The sequence below is a fragment of the Seriola aureovittata genome, chromosome 12 (genome assembly GCF_021018895.1).
Source record: "Seriola aureovittata isolate HTS-2021-v1 ecotype China chromosome 12, ASM2101889v1, whole genome shotgun sequence".
NCBI lineage: Eukaryota > Metazoa > Chordata > Actinopteri > Carangiformes > Carangidae > Seriola > Seriola aureovittata.
This window is the reverse complement of record NC_079375.1, coordinates 6566821-6588235: the sequence shown is the minus strand read 5'-3', so window position 1 is coordinate 6588235 and position 21415 is coordinate 6566821. Positions and strand designations below refer to the sequence as shown.

Genomic DNA, 21415 nt, shown 5'->3' with positions numbered 1-21415 from the left:
CCTAGGGGAAATTATTTTTATTTTTATTATATTTTAACTCAACTTTGTTCTTTAACTTTATTTGTTTAAACGATTTAAATCTTAGCATTATATTTTTAAAAAAATGATTTAATTGTGTTTGATGCAGATAATTTCTTGTTAACGAGTAAGGATGGAGAGAGTATTAGAAAGAGAATTTATTTTAGCTTGATAGCAGGACATTTGTGATTAGCGTTTATTAGAAACGTTACGTCTGTCGGCCCTAGACGTCACATCCGCCATCTAAGTTTCCCGGAAGTAAACCAAAATAAAACAGATGGGAGGGCGCTTCTCCTCAGTGCAGAAGCTCTGGTCGTTAAACAAAGCTTTGAATTTGTGTCCACTAAGTTATTATTTTCACTCGACAGGATGTCTTTCCCTTCTTCATTTGGTTCGCAGGTCGCAGCCATCATGGATGTGTTAGCGAAAGCTGCGGTCGCCGAAATAACGAAGCTGATGGAGGACGGGACCGTGGTTCTGCGCCTGGAGATGTGTCGGAAAGACAGTGAGATCCAGGAGCTCAAAAGAAGTTTGAACCTAATGGAGGTTGAACTCTGCAAAGCTCAAGAAGCAGCCATGACACAAGCTACAGAGGACAAGCAGGAGCAAACAACAGCCGGGAGTCAGGTCCCTCCAAAAGGTGAGAAACACTTCAGGTAGCTCATCTGGGTCTGGATAGCACTTTCACACCAAACTTCATTTAAAATGTCCTCAATTCAGAATTCACATGCTTGTCCACAACGTTTCTCAACCGGTAGAACATGATTAGAGATCCCTAACGAATTTTTATGGTCTCCTGGTAAATTCGGCTTAAAGATTATTCGATCATTTTCATACATGTGAAACTGGCCTATAGTTCCTCAGATGGCTTGTTTTGTCCAGGCCAGCAGATGTGCACTTTTCTATCACAAAAGACAGGAAAAGGAAAAGTCTTGATTTCACATTGGCATTTTCTTTAATAAAAATGCCTGAAATAATTAATTGACTGTCATAGATATAAATCAGTTTATTGTCAAGTTACATATTGATTAACTGACTGTTTTCTGATCTTATAGTTTAACATAAACATAAACATGACTTTTATGTATTCTCTGAAAGAGTTTTATGTTTTTTTGTTTTTACTGTGTATTTTATTGCAATTATGTTCTAACCTCACATATAATCATTTCTGAAAATTTGGATCTGTTTTCAGTAGATGAACTGACTGAATGCAATCATGAAAGTAGTGTGTTTCTTAAAGTAAGTTGTTGCACTGGACATATGCTATGTTAAGGAATGAATCGTTAGTGTTCAGATGATGTCTCCTCATGTTCTTTCAGAGATGGACACCTTCCAATAGACAGGGTAAGTAAATAGCTGTGGGGTTGTACTGTTCCAGTTAATAATTGTGTTCTTGGATTATTGACTTACATTTGCATTATTGGGGCTAAGAGTCAAATTCATGTGTACCTTCAATGAATTTTTTTTTTCTTTCAAATGCAGATGAAAAAGAAGATCAGCAAACATGTGTGGTGTATCTGGAACCAAAGACTACTGATTCACTCTGTGATGGGACAGAGGAGAGCCATGACATGAGGCCAGCAGTGAAACATGAGCCAGCAGATGAACTTGCAGTCCAGGAAACAACAGACAACACTGCAACAGCAGCCACTAATCTTAACTTTGAGGCGGGAGAGCAAGATGACCCAATATGGCCTCCTGCTGCTTGTAGCATGTTTGAGGAAAGCTCTGTTGCAGCTCAGCAGCGCATACAGATTTTCCCTTCTCACGCTGAGCAATTGTCTGCTCACAGAAACGCAGAAAGCTCCTTTAACTCTTCATCAGCTGCACCAGAGGAAACCGCAGAAGATTCCTTAAGTGTGCCGATAAAAGTAGAGGTAGAGATTCCTCCTATGTGCATGGGAGGTACCGCTTCAGAGCCTGTTCATAATGAACCATTTCGACATGTTTCACGCCCTGCAGTCAGTCAGGACCCTCGCTTGCAACTGTCTGCTTCGCAGCGGGCCGGGCCGTCACGAGCCCTGCCTCATGTCCCGAAGTCTACAGAAGACACAGAGGATTACATCTACAGTAGAAACAACCTGCGGGCAAAAAGAGTAATGAATCTGTGGAGGACAAATCAGAAACTCTTCATCTGCTCTTTGTGCAACAAGGGTTTTCCCCGCTTGTCTCAGCTGGAGGAGCACAAGGCCACCCACCAACCCTTCAAACCTTTTAGGTGCCTTGAATGCGGCAAGTCTTTCACCCAGAAGACCCGGCTGAAGACGCACCAAAGTGTGCACACGGGAGAGAGGCCGTTCAGTTGTAAAATCTGCGGCAAAATGTTTTCGAGGCAGGACAACTGCCTGAGACACGAACGGTTCCACAGCGGCCTGAAGCCGTACAGCTGTGGGCAGTGTGGTAAAAGCTTCACAGTGCTAGGTAACCTCAAAATACACCAAGAGATTCACCTACAAGGAAGATAGCGCTCAGATACCGGGTCTCTCAGAGACACTCTGTAAGACTTCAGAGCATTTGCACAAAACCATATTTATTTTGCCGGGTACTCTGACAGTTTCAGTGCGTTGAATACAGTCATAAAAATGTCCACCGGGCATTTCATGGGGCAAGACAAGGAGGTTGGAAATGTGATTTTAGTTAAATGTATTAATTGTTCAAACCTGTGTATACCACATATGATGATAGAACTTTATTTTCTCACAGTCAAGAATGAGATTCATTCTTTATCATGCATCACTGGAATCATAGCGTGGGGTTATTTATCTCGACGTTGAGAGTACAGGAAGATTGCCAAGTGAAAATTACAGTTTCAAGTTGACTTTCAATTAATTTGGCACATCATCAAGACATTTTGACAGGTTTGGTTGGTTTAATATACCTGAACAAAGAGTAGGCAATGTGGCGGTTAAAACTCATTATAACATGATTTGAAGTGGTACTTTGAGATACAAAGTGATACTAACTTTTATGAAAAACTCAAATGAGAAACTAAGAAGCTAATCCAGTAAATGAAATACGTGGCGAGTTAATATACATTGCATCAATGTAGTCATATGAAATTCCAACATTTACATAAAGCAGCTTATGGTTTTGCAGCATTTTGCGTAATGCTCCCAAGAAGATTACCAGGCTATGAAATAGTAAAAAATCTAAATTGAGGAATTTCTTTAACAATTCTTTAACATAAAATACTGGATAGTTTTACCTCTTTTAAAATGATTCAAATGAAACTGTGGGGAAGGGAAATTGCTCGCAAAGTCACAGACATGCAAAATGTGACAATGTGACACAAGTAGATGTTGCACCGTATTAAGACCACAGTAAGAAAGGTTGGAAATCACCGGTCTGATACAGGCGCAGAAGCCATGGTACAAATGGTATGGCAAAATCTCTCAATATATATCTATATATAATCATACCGCCCAGCCATACCCTGAGTGTCCTGGACTGTATGGTCTTCTATGGACAGTTTTACAGATGCGCAACAGTTTTTTTTTTAATTAAGTGGGTGGGTTATCTGCCATAACATGACCAATCCAAAATATAGAAAGTTTATCTCTCAATATCATAAAATATAGTGTTTTTACCAGCAATTCAGTCAAATTAGGCTGCCAACTCAGTTTTTAGTGTCACAGCAATCTCTTGCTTTATCTTCACCTTCATACCTTACATAAAAATGAATCCTATAAGTTCCACGCTGTGAGGTATACTGAGTTTGATTTCAGAAAAAGAGAGCACAGATATCGGCAGATATCTCTGCATTGGATCAGCAACAGTAAGATCTTACTGTGCTCAGAAGTGTTCCAGTGCCTTGCACATTTTTATGTATCGCCCCCCTAACTGTTACCTTTGTTTGTTAGTCTTCATGATTTGTGTTATGTTTTTGATAGGAAACCAACTGACCAGCTGTTGGACCGTCCAGGTACAGACTGTGTATTTAACCTAAAATCAGTTGTAATACATTGAACTCATTATGTGGCCTCTAAAAACAGTTTCATGGTGCAGTAGTAATGATTTAAGGGTGTCCTAGTAAAGGCGGTGTGAGGTGTGTACCTATGCATTAATGTATTTGATTTTATATTTGCACATAGTTTATATCTTTTGTCTGTAGATTTTTTTCTTCTACTTTTTCTATAACTTTTTTCATTATAATACGTGCTATACTTATTTATTTGTTTTTATTGTTTATTTTATTTATTTACTGTTGTCCTTACATGAGTTAACAATTTGGTTTAATGAATTGCATGGCATTTTATGGGGGGGGGGGCTTTCATAAGGAAAAAAATAAATAAAGTGAGTTAATGGTTGTCAAATGACCTCCACTGTGTTTTAATGTGGGGTGTTGCAATTGTATTGTATAATGCTATGTTTCTCCTATTAATCTTCTACTTTATTTATATTATATGTATATATATATGTATATATATATATATATATATATATATATATATATATATATATATATAATTTAATTAATTCAGTTATTTTTCTTCTGTATTATATACGTTACTGTTGCTTGGATTATTTTCCTCCGTGTTTTATACTGGTGCCCACAGAAGCATAATGCATTCACTTAAGGAAAAAAAATCTGCTGTTTTTCTGAATTAACTTTTTGAACTTATTGAATTTTTTTTTAAAAGAAAGATTCTCAGAACATTCAGATAATTATGTTATTAATTCAAAAAAACAGAGAAGGAATTTTTTTTATTTATTTATTTAATTAAAAAACCCAGTTTTTCTGAATTAACGACATGATCATCTCTTAAATTTTTTAGGTGAATGCATTAGGCTTCATAGGTGCCAGACCTGTGTGTTATCGTCATTTTTCTCAATCTTGGTTGGTTAACTCTTTTTTTTTTTTAAAAGCCTAACCTCGGAAGTGCCTCGGGAATATACGTTGCGTCCATTGTCCCGTTTTTACGGTTTTGTGTCATCACTTCCGTTAACGAGATTATTCTTTGTGCCAATTAGTTGCTGTTAGCAGAAAGCGCCACACATTAAACCTAGCGTCAGACTCACCGTATAGCTGCGGTCTGTGTGCAGTCGGTGGCTCCGGCAATGACCCGTTTCGTTTTTCCGGGGCGACCGACTTAACAGCCTCGCCTCGGACGGTCGGGCCACTTCTCTCGCTGTAAACTTCAGGTCTCCCTGTCACTTGCTTGGTTTATCACAATGGTGAGCAGCGTCGCTCTGCGGGCTCAGATCGCCTCCATCATCGATGCCCTGTCCAAAGCGGCCGTGGCAGAAATCTCCAAAGTTGTGGAGGACGGCATGGTGGTGCTGCGGCTGGAAATGTGTCAGCGGGAGAATGAGATCAAGAAGCTGAAGAGCAGCGTGGAGGTTCTCCACAGCGAGCTGAGAGCGGCGCAGGACAGGGTGACCCTGCGACCCAGCACCTATGGGAGAGATGGTAAGATGGACCTGATGGAGATGAACCAAAAACACACATCTACTCACCATTTTGACCTGGGATACCTCTTACTGGGATGCACTCATGTCACACACACGGTGCTGTGTAAAAGTTTTACAGTAAACTGAGGATACTTTCAAAAATAATGCCATGAGTAGTTTTTGTTTATCACTCAACTTTATTCAAATTGCAGGCAACAGAAAAAAAAAAGTAAAATCAATATTTAGTGTGACCACCCTTCGTCTTTAAAGCAGCACCAGTTCTCAGGACAATTGTGCACAGTTTCAGATCTTTGTGTAATCCCAGACTGACCCCATGATGAAGAGATCAGGACTAGACCATCTGTTGCAGGACTCTGTTTTTCTTGTCTCTGATGATAATTCATAATCATCATAATAATCAAGACTCTGGCTTGGGAATTTGTGACCGATCGGACACCTCCCTCATGGAAAATCTCATCTAAAATGCTGACAACTTTTGCACAGCACTGTAGGAGCTAGATACCGTTACATCGCTGTAGGATATATGACGACTAGATTTCCTTGAGATGGAAATCCACAAATCTCTGTTTTCTTGACAGTAATCCGACATCTGTGTTTGCCTTTTTAAGGATCCCTGCTTCATCAAACTTATCAGCCCAGTCTGTCTGCAAGGGGCAGATTGAGCATCGACTTGACTATGAAAGATGTCTGTCAGTCAGCTGTGCATGAGACGGCTCCAAATATGCCATATCTGCTTCTACGAAGAGAAACAGCATCATTAGTAAAAGCTTATAGGACTATAAGGGATATTTACATTTGTAAGATGTAGACAAATACTGCTTCTTAAAGGGATTCTGTTACTTTATCTACTGTGTCAACCACAATGTTTTCTGATGGGTGTATCTGAGAATTAGATGTCCTGTGCAGGAAGTGCAAAAAGCCCCTATGTGATTCTCGCCTCTTCTTTCTCTCATCACTCTCTGAAGCCATAAACAGTTGTTTTCATTTGACATTTTTCTTGATAAATGACGGTTACGTACATTTAAGTTCCGCTGATGCACTAATCCATTATTTGACGGATTGTTGCAGCTCTAAATGCATGCTGACCCCTCAACAAACGCCAACCTACAAAGTCATTTACTGATGGATTGTTGGTCATATGATAGTGATGCCCCTCATAGCACTACATTGGTTTACTTCAGTCTGAAAAGCACAGTAGTTGTCATGTTTTTGGGAAATTGTTGTGAAATTTTGTAGATTTGACCTAAACCTAGTTTGAAACCGGAACAGTGTGAGATTTAAGAGTGAGATAGTTGAGACGGAGGATCACAAAAGTTGTGCAATGCTTGTTGTTATTAGAATCGTAGGTGGTCATTAACATTATTTTCTTCCACTGCTAAATGCGTCCGAATGAGGTTACCAAACAACTTTAATTCACATATTTAATTATGACATTAAAACATTAGAGGCTAATAAATACACTTGTCTCTCCACAGGTAGTCAGAGTGCCGCCGGTGATGAGAGGACCTCGCTTGAAAATGTGCGCGCTGACCAGGACCACAACAGCCTGTCCATACCGGAGGTCCAGGTTAAACCTGAACCCATGGAACAGGGAAGTGTCGGAGGGCAAACTGATCAGCTGGGAGAGGAGCTGGGTCTGTACGAGGGGAACAGTGGGCAGTGGAGATCGACCACGCAAAACGAGACAGGACGCAACAACTCCGATTATTTAAATTTAGGGCAGAACTCCCTGTCGTGTCTCCCTGAATCCTCCCTGAACTCTGGACTGGCCGTGCCCTGCAGCGGCTCCGGCGGGTTTCAGCAGAGCCCGTTCAGCCGTGGGCTGCTGGGTCACAGTCAGTACCGTAACTTGTACAACATTGTGCGGAGGAGGAAGAGGTTGATGTTTAAGAAAGGCTTCGTCTGTCCGTACTGTGGCAAATGTTTTGAGCGCACCGGGCACCTCGAGAGACACAAAAGGATTCATACCGGCGAGAAACCGTATCGTTGCGAGATTTGTGGGAGACGTTTCAATCAGACGTGCAGCCTCAAGGAGCACATGAAGATTCATCGTAGATGTAAGTAAAATACTTTGGCTTTTCTTTTCTTTTTCCTTTCAACAACTACCTGTAGAGTCGCAGCTGAATCTCATTACAAGGAAACCCTGAAGACTGTTTTACTTGGCAGTTGTCAGGTTTCAGTTTGAATAGATGTACATGCAAAGCAGGTTGTTGCTGCAGAAGAGTCTGTGCACTCAGGTAATACCCTCTGCATTAATGTCTGAAAACGCATTTGAAAATGGAGACATTCTTCTTCTTCTGTTTTCCTGCTCATGGAGGTCAGGACCTTTGGCTGTGGAGCTGGTGGGGATTTAGTGTCTCCCTCAAGGACTCTCCAGCAGGGCAGGATTAGGCTCTCAGGATGTTTGGGCCTCAAATTTAAATGCCCCAATAAGGGTCACAGGCTTTATATTTAACCCTCTGAGGTCTAAGGGTATTTTCTCGATTTCTACATTATTTCTTAAGGTACTTGCATTTGAGGTAATACCCAAGTGTTTATATCACAATTTTCAGAACAATCTCATCCCCTTCTATAACGCGGCCCCTTTTTGACCCTCTTTACACTGTGCAGAGAGATGATTCACCAAACGCTGAAAAATTGAAGCCCAGGTTTTTTGGAAATCTTCAAATCTATTGTGAAAACAAACCGTTGCTGATATGGATGAATTGTTTTGGTGCTTGAAATTGGTTTACCAAAGTTTTATGTTGATGATAATAATAGTGCAACATGTGAGTAAAATAGTAGATAAATGTATAATAAACGCCTAAAATGAAAAGTGTTGTCTAAAAAGTGAGGCCTGCTTAGAGGGCTTCTAGCTCCGCCTGTGAGTCACAGATTCTAACATTGTCAACATAATGTTGTTAGACATCGCATAAACCATATTTCTGTGCTTTATTATCGCAAGGACATTTTTATATCTTATTATAGTAAGATATTATAATGGAAACATCCGTTGACCTTAGAGGGTTAACAATTAACTGGACAATTGTATAAATAAAATCTCTAAAAACAAAAAATCTCCTTTGGACTTTTTAAATAAAGTTTAAAATATTTTAGATTTGTAATATAATAGATGTGAGGAATCTCTTAATTTGAAGGTCCTCCAAACCTCCCTGACAGGTTGGCAGCTAGTTGTATTGCTGTTTCTCTGCATGTTATTTTGTCCTCTTGTCTCGGTTCAGTTCAGTCGGAAGTCTCTGGCTGTGACATTCCTCCGTGTCACAGTAAGCAGAGACAAAACTATGTGGTTTAGGCAAGACGACAGTAAATGGGGGGGGGGGGGGTGAAAGTTCCTCGCTGACAGCTGGATTGGACTGACTGTCTTCTCTACGTCCCAGGGGACGGTCTATTAGATATTAATGACTGGGGTCACGTCTCAGTTCATGCTCATGCAGTGCAGCTGCGAAATAAATTACCCTCAAGACCTTTCAGGTACTTTACTCTTTAGTTTTGCAAATCTTAGCAATAAGCGGCAAGTAAGTGGCATCTGTGCTTGAGCAGTGAATTGCTGACCGAAAGAGCACCCTCCAACAAAGTACATCTTCACAGGATTTCCCACAGGAAACTGTTTAGCAGAGCTGGGAAACCACTGAGATTCTGATGCATCTCTTTCTGTCGTTGGTAAATGATGGTCTGAACCATTGTCACGCTCCAAAAATACAGTAAATGGCATTTTCTGTGTGAAATCACTCCTCTGTTTTTCTTCCCTAAATGTTCATGTTTTGTTTCATAAAAATGTGTAATTTTTTCAGCTTTTAAGGTTGTTTTTAAAAAATTGACCCATGTGACCTAATCCTAGGCTAACATTGTAAAAATTGATGTGCCTTTGCCGCCACACTGGAGTGACTAAGCTAACATGTGACTTCACATTTATTTTTGCAGCTTCAAAACTGTAAAGCTGTTACAGCAAACAGCTTCGCCATTATCCACAAGTTTTTCCACCTGTGCTGTTCACCTGTAAACCCATATGTGAATAAATATTTATTTAAAGTAAAACTGATATAAACTTAAAGGTTAAGGAGGAGTTATCAGTTCGATGTGAGGAGAGTTTAATTTGGATAGCTTCCTTTGCATGACCTAAATCAGTGGTTCCCAACCTGTGGGCCGCAAAGGTAATGCAAATGGGCCGACAAAATCAATTGCCAAACAGTACAATTTTGGTAAAAAAAAAAATGTAATTATGTAAAAATTTAAATATATAAATCCCCCCCCCCCCCGCACCCACTCATCAAACAAAAATAAAATAAAATTGTCCTTCTCCTGCTTTCAGTTCAACCCTGAATGTTCAGTCGTTATCATTAAAATAAGAAGTTCTCTGAGAAGTCTTTATTTGGCCTCCGTTCTGTCACGGGGTCGGATCTGGGCCGCCAACATTTCTGAAAAGTGTTCGAGTTAATGGTAAAAAGCTAATGACTGCTTTGGATGAAGGTGTTAAAGATGCTTGTGATAACTTCTCTCTTCTTAAACAGGTATTCAGCCCAGACCAGTTGAAGTCCAAGTAGGCGAACAGAAGCAAATTCCCGAGGTGAATCCGCGTACCGACACACATCGCCCTGAGGAAGAGAGCCAGATCAAAGCTGAGGATGACCCACCCAAGAACGAGGACATGCTCCCAACACCTGTACAGGTCAAATCTGAGCCGGTCGAGGAGAACGTAACACAGCCGCTGTTTCATGGAGGAAGCGAGCAGACAAAGGAAGGAGGAGACACCCTCGGTGAAAACTTTACAGCGTTTGAGAGGGACGGCCAGCAGTGGATCCCTAGATTACAAGGACAGAACAGCACAGAGATGAGCAGTGTAGAATATCACGCCGGCTCGGCGCAAAATATGACGCCCTTCCCCGGGATGGCTCAGTTACTCCCGTCACCGGCCGAAGCTTCTTGTAGCGCCTTCCCCTTCCCGGGGAAAGCGTACGGGGAGATAAAAAACAGCATGATCTCCCAAGCACCCTGCGGATCGTTAGACACGCTGCTGATGTCAAGCGAAGCGGGCTTACGTGGCGTGGCGGACGCCTCGCTCAATCACCACCCGCAGAGGAGAAGCAGGTCTTTTCAGGTGATCAAACCGAAGAAGTGCTTCGTCTGCTCGTACTGTGGCAAGGTCTTCGAGCGCGCCGGACATCTGGAAAGACATTTACGAATTCATACCGGGGAGAAGCCGTACGGGTGCCATATCTGCGGGAGGTGCTTCAATCAGAAAAGCAGCCTCAAGGGCCACATGAAGACGCACAGAAACGGTAAGAGGCAAACTTAGAACAAGATATTGGCTTAGGGATTCAGCTAATGATTATTTTCATTGTTAATTAATCCGTCTTTTATTTTATTGATTAACTGATCAGTCATTTAGTTGATAAAGTGCAAGAAAGAGTAAAAAAAAAAAAAAGCCCATTACATCACATGCCCAAAGCCCAAGTTGACATATTCAAATTTTTTTATTTCTCCCACCAACAATCCAAAACACAAAATGTTTAAGTTAATATCAAGAGCAAGAAAACCAGCAGACATTCACATGTGAGAAGCTGGAACCAGTGAATTATTGACTGTCTAGGTAGGTGATAGTTTTTACCAAATGCTAACAGCACGTTCCCTCAATGTAGAAATTATAAAATATACTGAACAAAAATATAAATGCAACACTTTTGTCTTTACTCCCATTTTTCACGAGTTAAAATAAAAGATCCAAGAGTTTTTCTGTAAACACAAAAGAGAGAGAGAGACACACACACACACACACACACACACACACACACACACACACACACACACACAGATGTACCATCTTCTCGTGTTGCATCATGGTGTTCACAATTCCTGGAAGCTTAAAACATCCCAGTTCTTGCGTGGCCTGTGTAGTCACCAGACATGATGTCACCCAGTGAGCATGTTTGGGATGCTCCGGATCAGCGTGTACTACAGCATGTTCCACTTCCTGCCAATATCCAGCAAACGTGCACAGCCACTGGAATTCAACGGACCACAATCAACAACCTAATCCACTCTGTACAAATATGTGTTGCCCTGCAAGAGGCAAATGGTGGTCACACCAGATACTGACTCTTTTTTCTGATCCACGGCACCCCCTCCCCCTCCCCCTCCCTCTCCCCCTCCACCTCCCTCACCCACCAAAGAAAAAATGCACATCTGTAGCCCAGGTCACACAGTTCAGAGCCTGAGAAATGTTTTTTTTTTTCAAAATAAAACTACACTTTTTTTTATTGGCACCAGCCCACGGCACAGCTGCACCTGTGCAGTAATCATGCTGTGTAATCAGCACCTTGATATGTGACACCTGTGAGGAGGACGGGTTATCTCGGCAGAGGAGATATTCTCACCAACACGGATTTAAACACATTTGTGAAGAAGATTTGAGAGAGAGAGAGAGGCCTTTAGTGGTCAGATAAAATCTTTAATTTCAACTCATGAAAAATGGGGGCAAAAACAAAAGTGTTGTGTTTATATTTTTGCTCAGTCCAATAGAGCTCGTTAAGAGAAAGTATAATTAAACCAATTAATAATCCTATAATATTCACATAGAGCGCTACTGCTGTATATAAAAGCACAAGAAGAGGTATCATGTTAACGCTGTTTGCTGATTTAATTCTGCTGCCTTTTCTGAACAGGGGAGAGCACAGATGTGCTGGAGGCACATCGCCTGATGATCACGATGCCAGATAATCCACCGCTGGAGAACCTGGCAGAGCCCAGGACCGGACCAGCAGCTTTTGAGGAGCAGTTGCCGGGCAGTGAGGCGGTTGGTGAGCAAACAGTAATGGTGAAGGTGGAGCCAAACGGAGAGGATTTTCACACTCTAAGTCAGGCAGGGCCCGACAGCGGCACCGGAGCTCCAGACCAAAGTCAGCTGTGGACATCAGGGATAGAAAAGAGTGGTGACCCCACGGAGCAAACTGTCTGTGTACTTTTACATGATGTCAAGTATCACCTCAGTCCTGCAGCTGGAACGGCCAACCAGCAGCAGGGATACACATCTCCAGTCAAGGATCTGCCTTTTCTAGAGGACAAAGAGAAGGAAGAGATGATGCACAGTGATCAGTTTTCAGTGATGGGAATACAATCAAGAAGCTCTGATATGACTCTCACATCTGAGCTACGAGACCAACATATTATACAAGAGGTGACTGTGAGCGATTACAGCGCAGTGAGTGACCCGACTCACGAGGGGACTGCGTTTGAATTCAACATGACCGCCTCGAGCAACCGTCAGGACAACTGCGACAGAGACGCCACCAGACGAAAGTGCTTCATATGCTCGAGTTGTGGGCAAAGCTTCGGTAATTTCACTTTATTCGAGCGGCACCAGTGTAAGAGTATTACCGAGCCGTCCTTCAGCTGTGAGATATGTGGTAAGATTTTTGATCAGATGAGCATCCTGAAGTTGCACCTTAAAGTCCATGTGGAATAAAATAATTTCTCTTGTACACCACGAGGAAAAGTACACGATTCTCCACCAGGCTTCGTCCCGTTCAGTCTCAAACAAAAGTGCACTAGTTCATTTTCTCACGGTCGACAAATCATTGGACGAATAAATAAATCCTCCACATGTCACAATACTTCCAAAGGTGAAAGTTGAAGAGCAGAAATCGTTCATTTCTATTTGCAGTTCTGATAAGTGAAGATAAATGTTTGTTTAGCTTCTGTCACATTTCAAGTACATTTCAGAAGCATGACCATTTTTGAGAATTGTTGGCACAAACTTACTTTGTGTTTGCTGACACTGAGCTTCTCGAGAGGCACTTGGTTGACACTTAATTTAAGTTAATTATTATAAGGAGAAACCAAATGAAGTCGAGGTTAGTTTGAAGGGTTATTTGTAGCCGTCCCATTTTCTGGTCTAGAGCCAAGAACTGTTGCTCCAGCCGGTCACTACTTTCACTTTACTGGATTTATTTTAATGAGACGTGTCTGTATTTTAACAAATGTAACTGAAATATCGATTTTTTTTTTTTTTTTTTTTTTTGCGTTCTTGCCGTGTTCATAACACAAGTTAAGAATGTGTAAACTTTCTTCAGTTTCTCAAACTCCAGTCCAAGACACTTTAAAGTTAAAAGTACAGTATTTTATTATGGAATACTGTTCACGTAGTTTAACTATTTAACAATAATCAGCCGTCATCCTCGTACAGAAACACATTGTTGTGTTACTTTACTGAAATTTGAAACACTATTTTTTTTTTAAATATATATATATTTTCTTTACATTGCAAATAATGAGAGACTTTTGAGCTGTAACTGAGTTTATGTTCAGTTATTATTTTATTATTTTTTTTATATATATATGTATAAATAATTAGTCATTAACACAGCTCACTGAAATGATTTTCCTTTCTTTTTTTCTTGGTGTGAGGTAAAATCTGATGAAAAAGAAATCAAACAATCCGTGGTGGCAAAACAATATTCAGTGGGATTTGGTGAAATAAATACAAATTACAGTATGTTCATGGATCTAGCATTATTAACTGGAGATTTAGCAGAGGTTTCTTCTTAATCTTATTTATTTTATTTTATTTTTTTTTTTACTATTTTGCCACTCTTAAGTCACAGAACAATTTTGATGAAGCTCAACTTGTTGCTGATTTCATTGTAATAACCGACACCTTTTATGTGGATTCAGATCAGTGTACTGTGTCTTAAAATATTTAATAATGCCTAGTTCTCCTATTGAGTGCAGTGCAGCGAGTTAAACTTTGTTGTCAACGTTGTTAAAAGCCTGTGTTAAAAATATTCTTAGATAATGAAACAGACTGACAGAAGCATCCTCATTTTAAATCAAACCGAACCAAGCCTGTTCAATGTTCTGTATACCTCAAATTACCATTGCCTTCAAAGCTGCATGTAAATGTGTCTTGATAATTTTAGCACAATGTTCTGTTGGTTTGGTTTTTCAAAAAGGCAAGTTTCAAGCTAATGCTGTGATTTTTGGGTCAGGCCAAGATTTCAAAAATAGCAGACCCCCCATGATCCAAAAATGGCAACATGTTAATGTTTTTCTTTGGAGAAAGGCAAAGGACTACAAGTTAATCCTAAATCATAACCTAACCCTAACCTGTGCATTATGCATAACTAAAGAAACGTGAAATACCTCAGTGATATACATAGTTATGAAAAAATTTTGAGAAGAAATTTAAAGCTTCTCTTTGGTTATGTTGTTACTTTTGACTGATATTTATTTTGTGGGATATATTTTTGTACATTATGCCATTAGTTAATGACAGTAACTGTCAGATGAAACAAAGTAGATGGTGTTAAATGTGGGAAAACTGTAATACGTAAATCTGTTTATCTGGTTGTGTAAATGGAGAAGGGTCCTGGATAAACAGTGCAGTTTTTAATGGTTCATAGCAGGTGGTTGAACGTGAAGGGGTCATTGAAATAGTTTGACAAAACTAACACTCGAGCTAAGCCCTAAGAGCACCTGTCCAGGGCTGACAGGGTGACACAACACCCTTTATAGCACAGTGTGATGAGTGCCTACATTTTTCACATGGGAATAAAATCCCTAACCCTGCTCCTCTTGTGTTATTGCCACAGAGTTAATTCCTTTGTTTTTTTTTTTTTTTTTTTTTTTTATTCTTCCTTAATTTATAGTGTTTTCAGTTTGCTTTAAGTCACTGATTAGAGATAAATGATCAGTAACTGTCAAGGAAACACCCAATTGTAGCATGATTCATGGGTGTCACATGACCTCAACAGTATTTTCTTTATCACATTATACAGGATGATACATTTTGTTTGAAAAGATGAATATAAAGAAAAAATTTGACTCTCTTTGTTTAGCCTTTTGCATTTTCAAATAAATTCAAAACTAAGTTAATAGAATTTGGCGTCTGGCACTGCTTATTTTTTAAAACTGATCAGTGTAAATAAATGATTGTTGAATGTTAAATATTTCCTGCACTATCTCCTCCTCTTTCCCCATTTTTTTAAACCTCTCTCACATTGCCTTCTTTTCTTCCAGGGTTTCCACATTCATGGAAAAGACCCCTTGGAATTTGAGCTAAATTGAAGGTCCTTCAAGGAAATGACGGGCTTAAACCACTAAAATGCTAAGTGGTTAGTTTGTAGCTGACAATTATGATCAGTCTTAACTGTTGATTAGTTTCATTATTGATTAATCTACCACTTATTTTTTAGATGATTTAGTCTATAAAATATAAAGAAAAGTTCAAAAAGTTGTGCTGATCTTAAAGCACCTGTATGTAGGATTTAGTGGCGTTTAGCAGTGAGGTTGTAGATTGCAACCAAACGAATACTCTTCCTCTCACCATCTCTTTTCCAAGTGTTTAGGAGAAACTACGGTGGCCTTCAGGTAACGTAAAAATGTGAAAATTCCTCTCTAGACCCGATGTTTGGTTTGTCCATTCTGAGCTACTGTAGAAACATGGCGGTGTAAAAGAGGACCCGCTGCCTATGTGGATATGAAGAGGTCATTCTAAGCTAACCAAAACATGATTCTTAATTTCAGGTGACTATAGACTAATGAAAACATAATTATGAATATTATATTCCATTGCTGCCAACATATCTCCCTAAATCCTGCACAGTGATCCTTTAAAGTGACGTCTCCAGATGTTTTGTGTTGTTTGACAAATATTCAGTTAACAGTGATGTTATGACAAAGCAACAAATCTTCTCATTTGAGGCTGAAATCTAAAAATATGTGTAATTTCCTCACAATTTTTGCTCCAAAAATTACTGAAATGATTAATCAATTGTCAAAAAATGTGATGATTGCTTTTCTGTCGATAAACTAATCGATTAATTGTTTCAGCTCAAATCTTGTATAGGTGAATGTAGACTATTTTGTACTGGTTACATTAGGCTGATTTCTCAGGACTGACTGATACAGCTATCAGTAGTGAAATTTGAGAACCAATAATGATAAAACTAATTTAAAGAACATATTGAACTACTTTCAACTGAGTTTTCAACTGATTGTCACATCTTTTTTTCATTTATGTTTTTAGCTTTTAGCCTGCTGGACAGAGGTCAACTTATTTTACACATAGTATCGAGCACTTTCATCACTTTTTTAAAGGTCGTACAGTTGTCTGACATAAAGTAAAGGTAAGTCAGTTTAGTTTTAGTTAAAACAGCCCTCACTTCAGACTCCTCTGCTCCTTGTTGGTTGTAATTTCACTGCGTTTCTACTCCCGTATTTACGGTAGATCACTCCGCCATACGGAAGAAAGCTTCCAGTTAGCTTTAGCTAGAGACACACAGGGATGTAATGTTTTCTAGTGCGTCGGTTGTTTTCGCAATTAAAATAAAAAATCACTGCGCGGAAGGACCACTTTATTATATATTTTTCTCTCACATTACTTTATATAAATGAACATGGCGACGTGCATTCCCTTCCAAACGCAGTTATCCTCAATAATGGAGGTCCTGGTGAAGGCAGCAGTGGCAGAGATATCCAAACTAGTCGATGACAAATGTTCGTTTTTGCATCTTGAAATATCCCGAAAGCAAAGCGAGATTGAGATGCTGAAAAGGAAATTATTAATGATGGAGAACAAAAATGCGCAGCTGCAGAGCGGGTTTGGTAAGATGTTCAGCTGCCTCATTAGTGTTCATAATTAACGACTAAATGAATGTATTAGACATATGAACGTAGAAGTATCAAAAAACAAAACGTCCAGTTATCTTATGAAGCAGGAGCGCTGTAGGAATGCTTTACATCTTTACATAAATGAATGTATATTGTTATTAAAATGGTCTGCATTTCCTCCTTGAAAATAATACTAAATTTCACTTTGCCTCTTTTCAATGTATTGTTTTCATTGTCTTCACCCAGAAAACTACATGGACCGAGGAACTGATGTGGGGAGTAATTGTCCTCATCCCACTGGAGATATGAAGGTCTGTGTCGTTTTAATAACTCCCAAACTTTGATTTATGTCAGTAATATTTCTCAGTGCAGATTAAACTGAATCAAGGCTGGATTATTAACAGGGACAGGCAGACAACTGTCCCAGGGCCCCCGGACCCCAGGGGTCCCCAAGAGCCCCGGGTTCAGTGGGGCAATTGCTTTGTGGTGTTTTATAACTGTTTGGGATTATGTGATTACGTGCGACTAAGGATTATGCACACAATATCAGCTGACTTAATAAGGTGGGCCCTGCTTCATTCTACGAAAATAAGGTGGAGAAGAGCCACATCCAACCCCAGCTGGGTGCAGGCACAGGACAAAAACAGCGCTGAAGAAGAGGAGGAGAGGTTGTTCACACTGAGATTTGCAAGCGCCACAAAAATCTCCTGATGCAACTTTTTGAATTTCCCAGAAATGTACTTGTTGAAGACCCCGTGTTGCAAATTTGAGTACATGGATAACCTCTCTTTTTCCTTGGGTCTTGCTTTATTACCCGACCTTGATACCTTCTGTCAAAATCTAGGTTGAAGATCTCAATTATCGCAGCTCATGATACTCTATACTCCAGAATAGCCGTCTGATTTTGCCCATCTAGTGACGCTGCTGGTCTGGAACATGATTATAATGAATTAAAGCTACTCTCCATCAACTCTGGATGGAAGAACTAATGGTGTCACTTGTAGTTTCCACAGAGAATTTTCTCCCCACTCTGCAGTTCCTTTCAGCTCTATGGGGCTTTTTAGTGTCTTTCCGCTCATTGTTTTAGTTTTATTGCTGGAACTTCACTGTTTTGGTTCAGTCTCATCAGTGTCGTCATTTCCAGCAGCAGCATACTGCTTCCCCAGCCAAACAGCAGACAATGCTATTGACTAGCTGGGGAACATAGTGGAGCATTAAGCAGCTAAAGAGCCATATATTTCCCTCAGGCATTGTGTAGAGCAAAGCAGAGCTAACAGTAGCATGAATATTGGACTTAGATTCATCTGGTGGACAGAATCATCACTACAAGGGCTGGTTTTTCTTCATGCCTGCTCAGTGTGTAAAAGGCAACTTCATGTCGAGGTTGTGTTTACAGCCTGTGTTGCCTCCAAGTGGCCAAATCAAATCAAATATCAAATATAATATTTCAGATTTGAAGTTTAATCCATCCTCTGTGGATCTAGTTTCCAGAGATTGAAGATGCCACAGTTTCCTTCACAATAAAAGAAGAGAGTCCAGATGAAACACTGTGGATCAGTGATGCTACTGGACCGATTGGTGAGTTAAAAACAAAATTGGGGCTTTGGGGCAAGAATTAAATTTTAAAAAAGTTGTCACTTTTTGGTTGAAATTAACGACTGTACACGAGCCCCTTCTGAATTGACCTGTTGTTACCTGTAGGTCCTGCTGTACAGTACCCCAATCCAGGTAATGCTCTAGAAAGCCAGCAGCTTGAGGAGGACCATCAGTTAAACCATTCAGATGTCGCCAGGCTGAAAACATCGGACTTTGGTGACTTGTATAACTCTGGTCAACACACAGGAGACATCAGCGGCCTTCATTTCACTGTCAAGACTGAGAAGGAGGAGGACCGATCGGGACTCGGTCCGGACGGATGCCAGCACAGCGCGGGGAAGCAGACTCAGCTTGCTGCTGACTTTTCCATGGATGAAAGAGAGAATCAACTCTGGTCGTCCATAATTGAAGGTAACGACATTGACGCCGGGTTTCCCGACTTTTCTAGTGTGGTGGAGGAGTACTCCAACACATTCCCAGACCATTCGGATACGCACGTGGTTTCTAACACGAGCAAGTCGACTAGTGTCCAGCAGCCGTCCTCTCAGAGGCCGTGTAACGGGATCTACAACAGTGAGTATCAGAAGGATGTTCCTCAGTCGTCCAATTTTCAGAGCAGACCTCAGGGTGCTCTCTCACAGCAGGACAGGCAGAAGGAACAAATGTACTCGCAGAGGAACGCCTCTCATTTTGGACAACACAGGCAGCCGGACGAACACCCCGAGAGGGAGGCCGCGGCTGGAGACAGAGCGGTCGTAACTCACTCGCACAACGCTTTCACGCCGAGCAGCTACCACACTCACGCCCCCCACAGACCTTTCTCTGGCGCGGCGCGAGGCTACGTCTGCTCGCAGTGCGGGAAGGCGTTCGGCCGCCTGCACCAGTTCAAGCTGCACCAGCAGAGCCACAAGAGGAAGCGAGCGTTCTGGTGCACGGTGTGCGGGAAGAGCTTCCAGTGTTCGTCCCACCTCAGCATACACCACCGGACGCACACGGGCGAGAAGCCGTACGGTTGCGGGCAGTGCGGGAAGAGGTTCACGCAGCAGAGCAGCCTGAGGGTCCACCAGCGCACTCACAGCGGGGAGCGGCCCTACAGCTGCGCTCAGTGCGGGAAAACCTTCATCCTGATGCACCACCTGAAACGGCACAGAATTATTCACACATACAGCTGAGGTGCAGGTGTGTGTGTGTGTGTATGAGGCTGTGAGGCTCAGGTGAAAGGACACAAATGACCCTTAAAACAAAATCAAAAAAAACAATGAACGGCGACTCTTTGGGTTGGGATTTGTAACCATGTGGACTTGCTCACAGACTTTCTACATGAATGCATATTTTACTATGCAAAATCCATCTGGATGGATTTAAAGACGTTCGCTTCTTTTTTAAAAAAAATACTTTTATAATTATGGACATGTGAAATTGAATCGCACCCTCAAACAGAGTTCACACACGTCCGTATTTTTAACTTCAAAAGCTAGATATCCAAAAAAAAAAACAAGGTCTAAAATGTAGAGCCATTAAAAAAGAAAAAAATTTCCTGCAGATATCCTCTTACAGTTGTATACATGCTGTTCTTCACTCATAGACACAGTTTGTTTTAGCGTCTCCTGTAGAAACGAGCCTTATTTCATCTCAGTACTGAAACTGTAGAAGCACAAGATGCTCATTATTCCCATTAAGTTTCCCCTTCACAGTCACGTGTGGGTTTTTTCCGTTCAGTGGCGTTGAAGCAGCTCTCAGGTTTATGTTTTGATGTCAACACTGATGAAAAAAACAAAAAAAAAACCTGCCTGAATATTGTTTCAACTTTAATTTTCCATGAAAGTTCACCCGCAAAATCAGTCGCTCTTTGTTATGATTCATATTAAAGCATCGTTAAAATCAACAGCTGGATTTTGTTTGTGAAATTGCACGTTAGAGGATGTGTCACTGTCACAAGTGTTTCTAGTTTTGGACATCACACTTCAGTCCTACTTGTCAATAACTAAGATTTTTCTGTTCCTCAAATTAGTTGCCTACAAACAAACAGGAGTCAGTTTCATTTCTGGGTTCATCATCATTCTCATTAGTTTGATTAAAGTGTGTCTATTTGGTACTCTTATTTTATAAAATGAAAAATAATAATAAAATAAATAAATCCAAAACAATTTACAATGAAATGAAACAGGAAAAGTAAAATTCTCCCTTTGAAGAAGCTGAATCCAGTGAATCGTTGGCGGTCACCACCACTCAAACTGCAGGTTTGTCACTGTGGTAGATGTAAATGGCACTAGAGGGCAGTGTAGTGCAACTCCTCCTTTAAATCATGACAGAGCAGAGAGGGAACTGTGACCCTTCTCTGCTGCTGGAGAGGAACCGGAGCTTCACACTCTAAAGTTCCTATTTTCTGCAACAACAAAAAAAAAAGTAACCACCTGCCAAACAGGTGCACAACTTGACTCATGCGTTTCACCTTCTTGTCTCATTGCACGATTCTAACAGCTGCCTTCTCAGTATGTGATGGTTTTCTTTCTTTTTTCGGTCGCTGTTTCCTCCTCGCTTCGCTACAGAAACCCTGTTAAACTGTTGCACGGAGACTGTAGAAACATTCGGATGACGGATCACGCTCTTCCTGTTTCTGCACACCGTGGGGTTGTCACCTTTGTCAGCTGGGTTTGGTTCATGTGGACACACATTCTCTGTACAGGACAGTGTTGTTGGTCTCTCTGGCCTTTTATGTGTTCAGGTTGGCATTTTTACTATATTTTTCATTGTGCCTGTGTGTTTATTAATATAAGGTCAGCTT

The 21415-nt window shown here is 40.7% G+C and overlaps 2 protein-coding genes across 2 annotated transcripts; both read left to right on the top strand.

Moving 5' to 3' along the window:
- The first annotated feature begins 262 nt into the window (after positions 1-262).
- On the top strand, positions 263-4245 carry LOC130178526 (zinc finger protein 34-like). Its single transcript, XM_056390852.1, has 2 exons — positions 263-658; positions 1501-4245. Exons 1-2 carry the CDS (start codon positions 388-390, stop codon positions 2481-2483), a joined length of 1254 nt encoding a protein of 417 aa, XP_056246827.1. The 5' UTR covers positions 263-387; the 3' UTR covers positions 2484-4245.
- Positions 4246-4805: 560 nt separating this feature from the next.
- LOC130178679 (uncharacterized) lies at positions 4806-20515 on the top strand. Its single transcript, XM_056391110.1, has 8 exons — positions 4806-5428; positions 6906-7487; positions 9939-10706; positions 12090-12880; positions 16815-17028; positions 17281-17345; positions 18519-18612; positions 18736-20515. The coding sequence occupies exons 1-8, from the start codon at positions 5191-5193 to the stop codon at positions 19800-19802; spliced, it is 3819 nt and encodes a 1272-aa protein (XP_056247085.1). The 5' UTR covers positions 4806-5190; the 3' UTR covers positions 19803-20515.
- Positions 20516-21415: the final 900 nt, after the last annotated feature.

Excerpts from the sequence above, each read along its gene's own strand:
- LOC130178679 (XM_056391110.1), top strand. The coding sequence starts at position 5,191 with ATGGTGAGCAGCGTCGCTCTGCGGGCTCAGATCGCCTCCATCATCGAT. Across the intron at positions 17,029-17,280 it reads GCAGCTGCAGAGCGGGTTTG|AAAACTACATGGACCGAGGA; the intron begins GTAAGATGTTCA and ends GTCTTCACCCAG. Across the intron at positions 18,613-18,735 it reads TGATGCTACTGGACCGATTG|GTCCTGCTGTACAGTACCCC; the intron begins GTGAGTTAAAAA and ends TGTTACCTGTAG.
- LOC130178526 (XM_056390852.1), top strand. The coding sequence starts at position 388 with ATGTCTTTCCCTTCTTCATTTGGTTCGCAGGTCGCAGCCATCATGGAT. Across the intron at positions 659-1,500 it reads GAGTCAGGTCCCTCCAAAAG|ATGAAAAAGAAGATCAGCAA; the intron begins GTGAGAAACACT and ends TTTCAAATGCAG.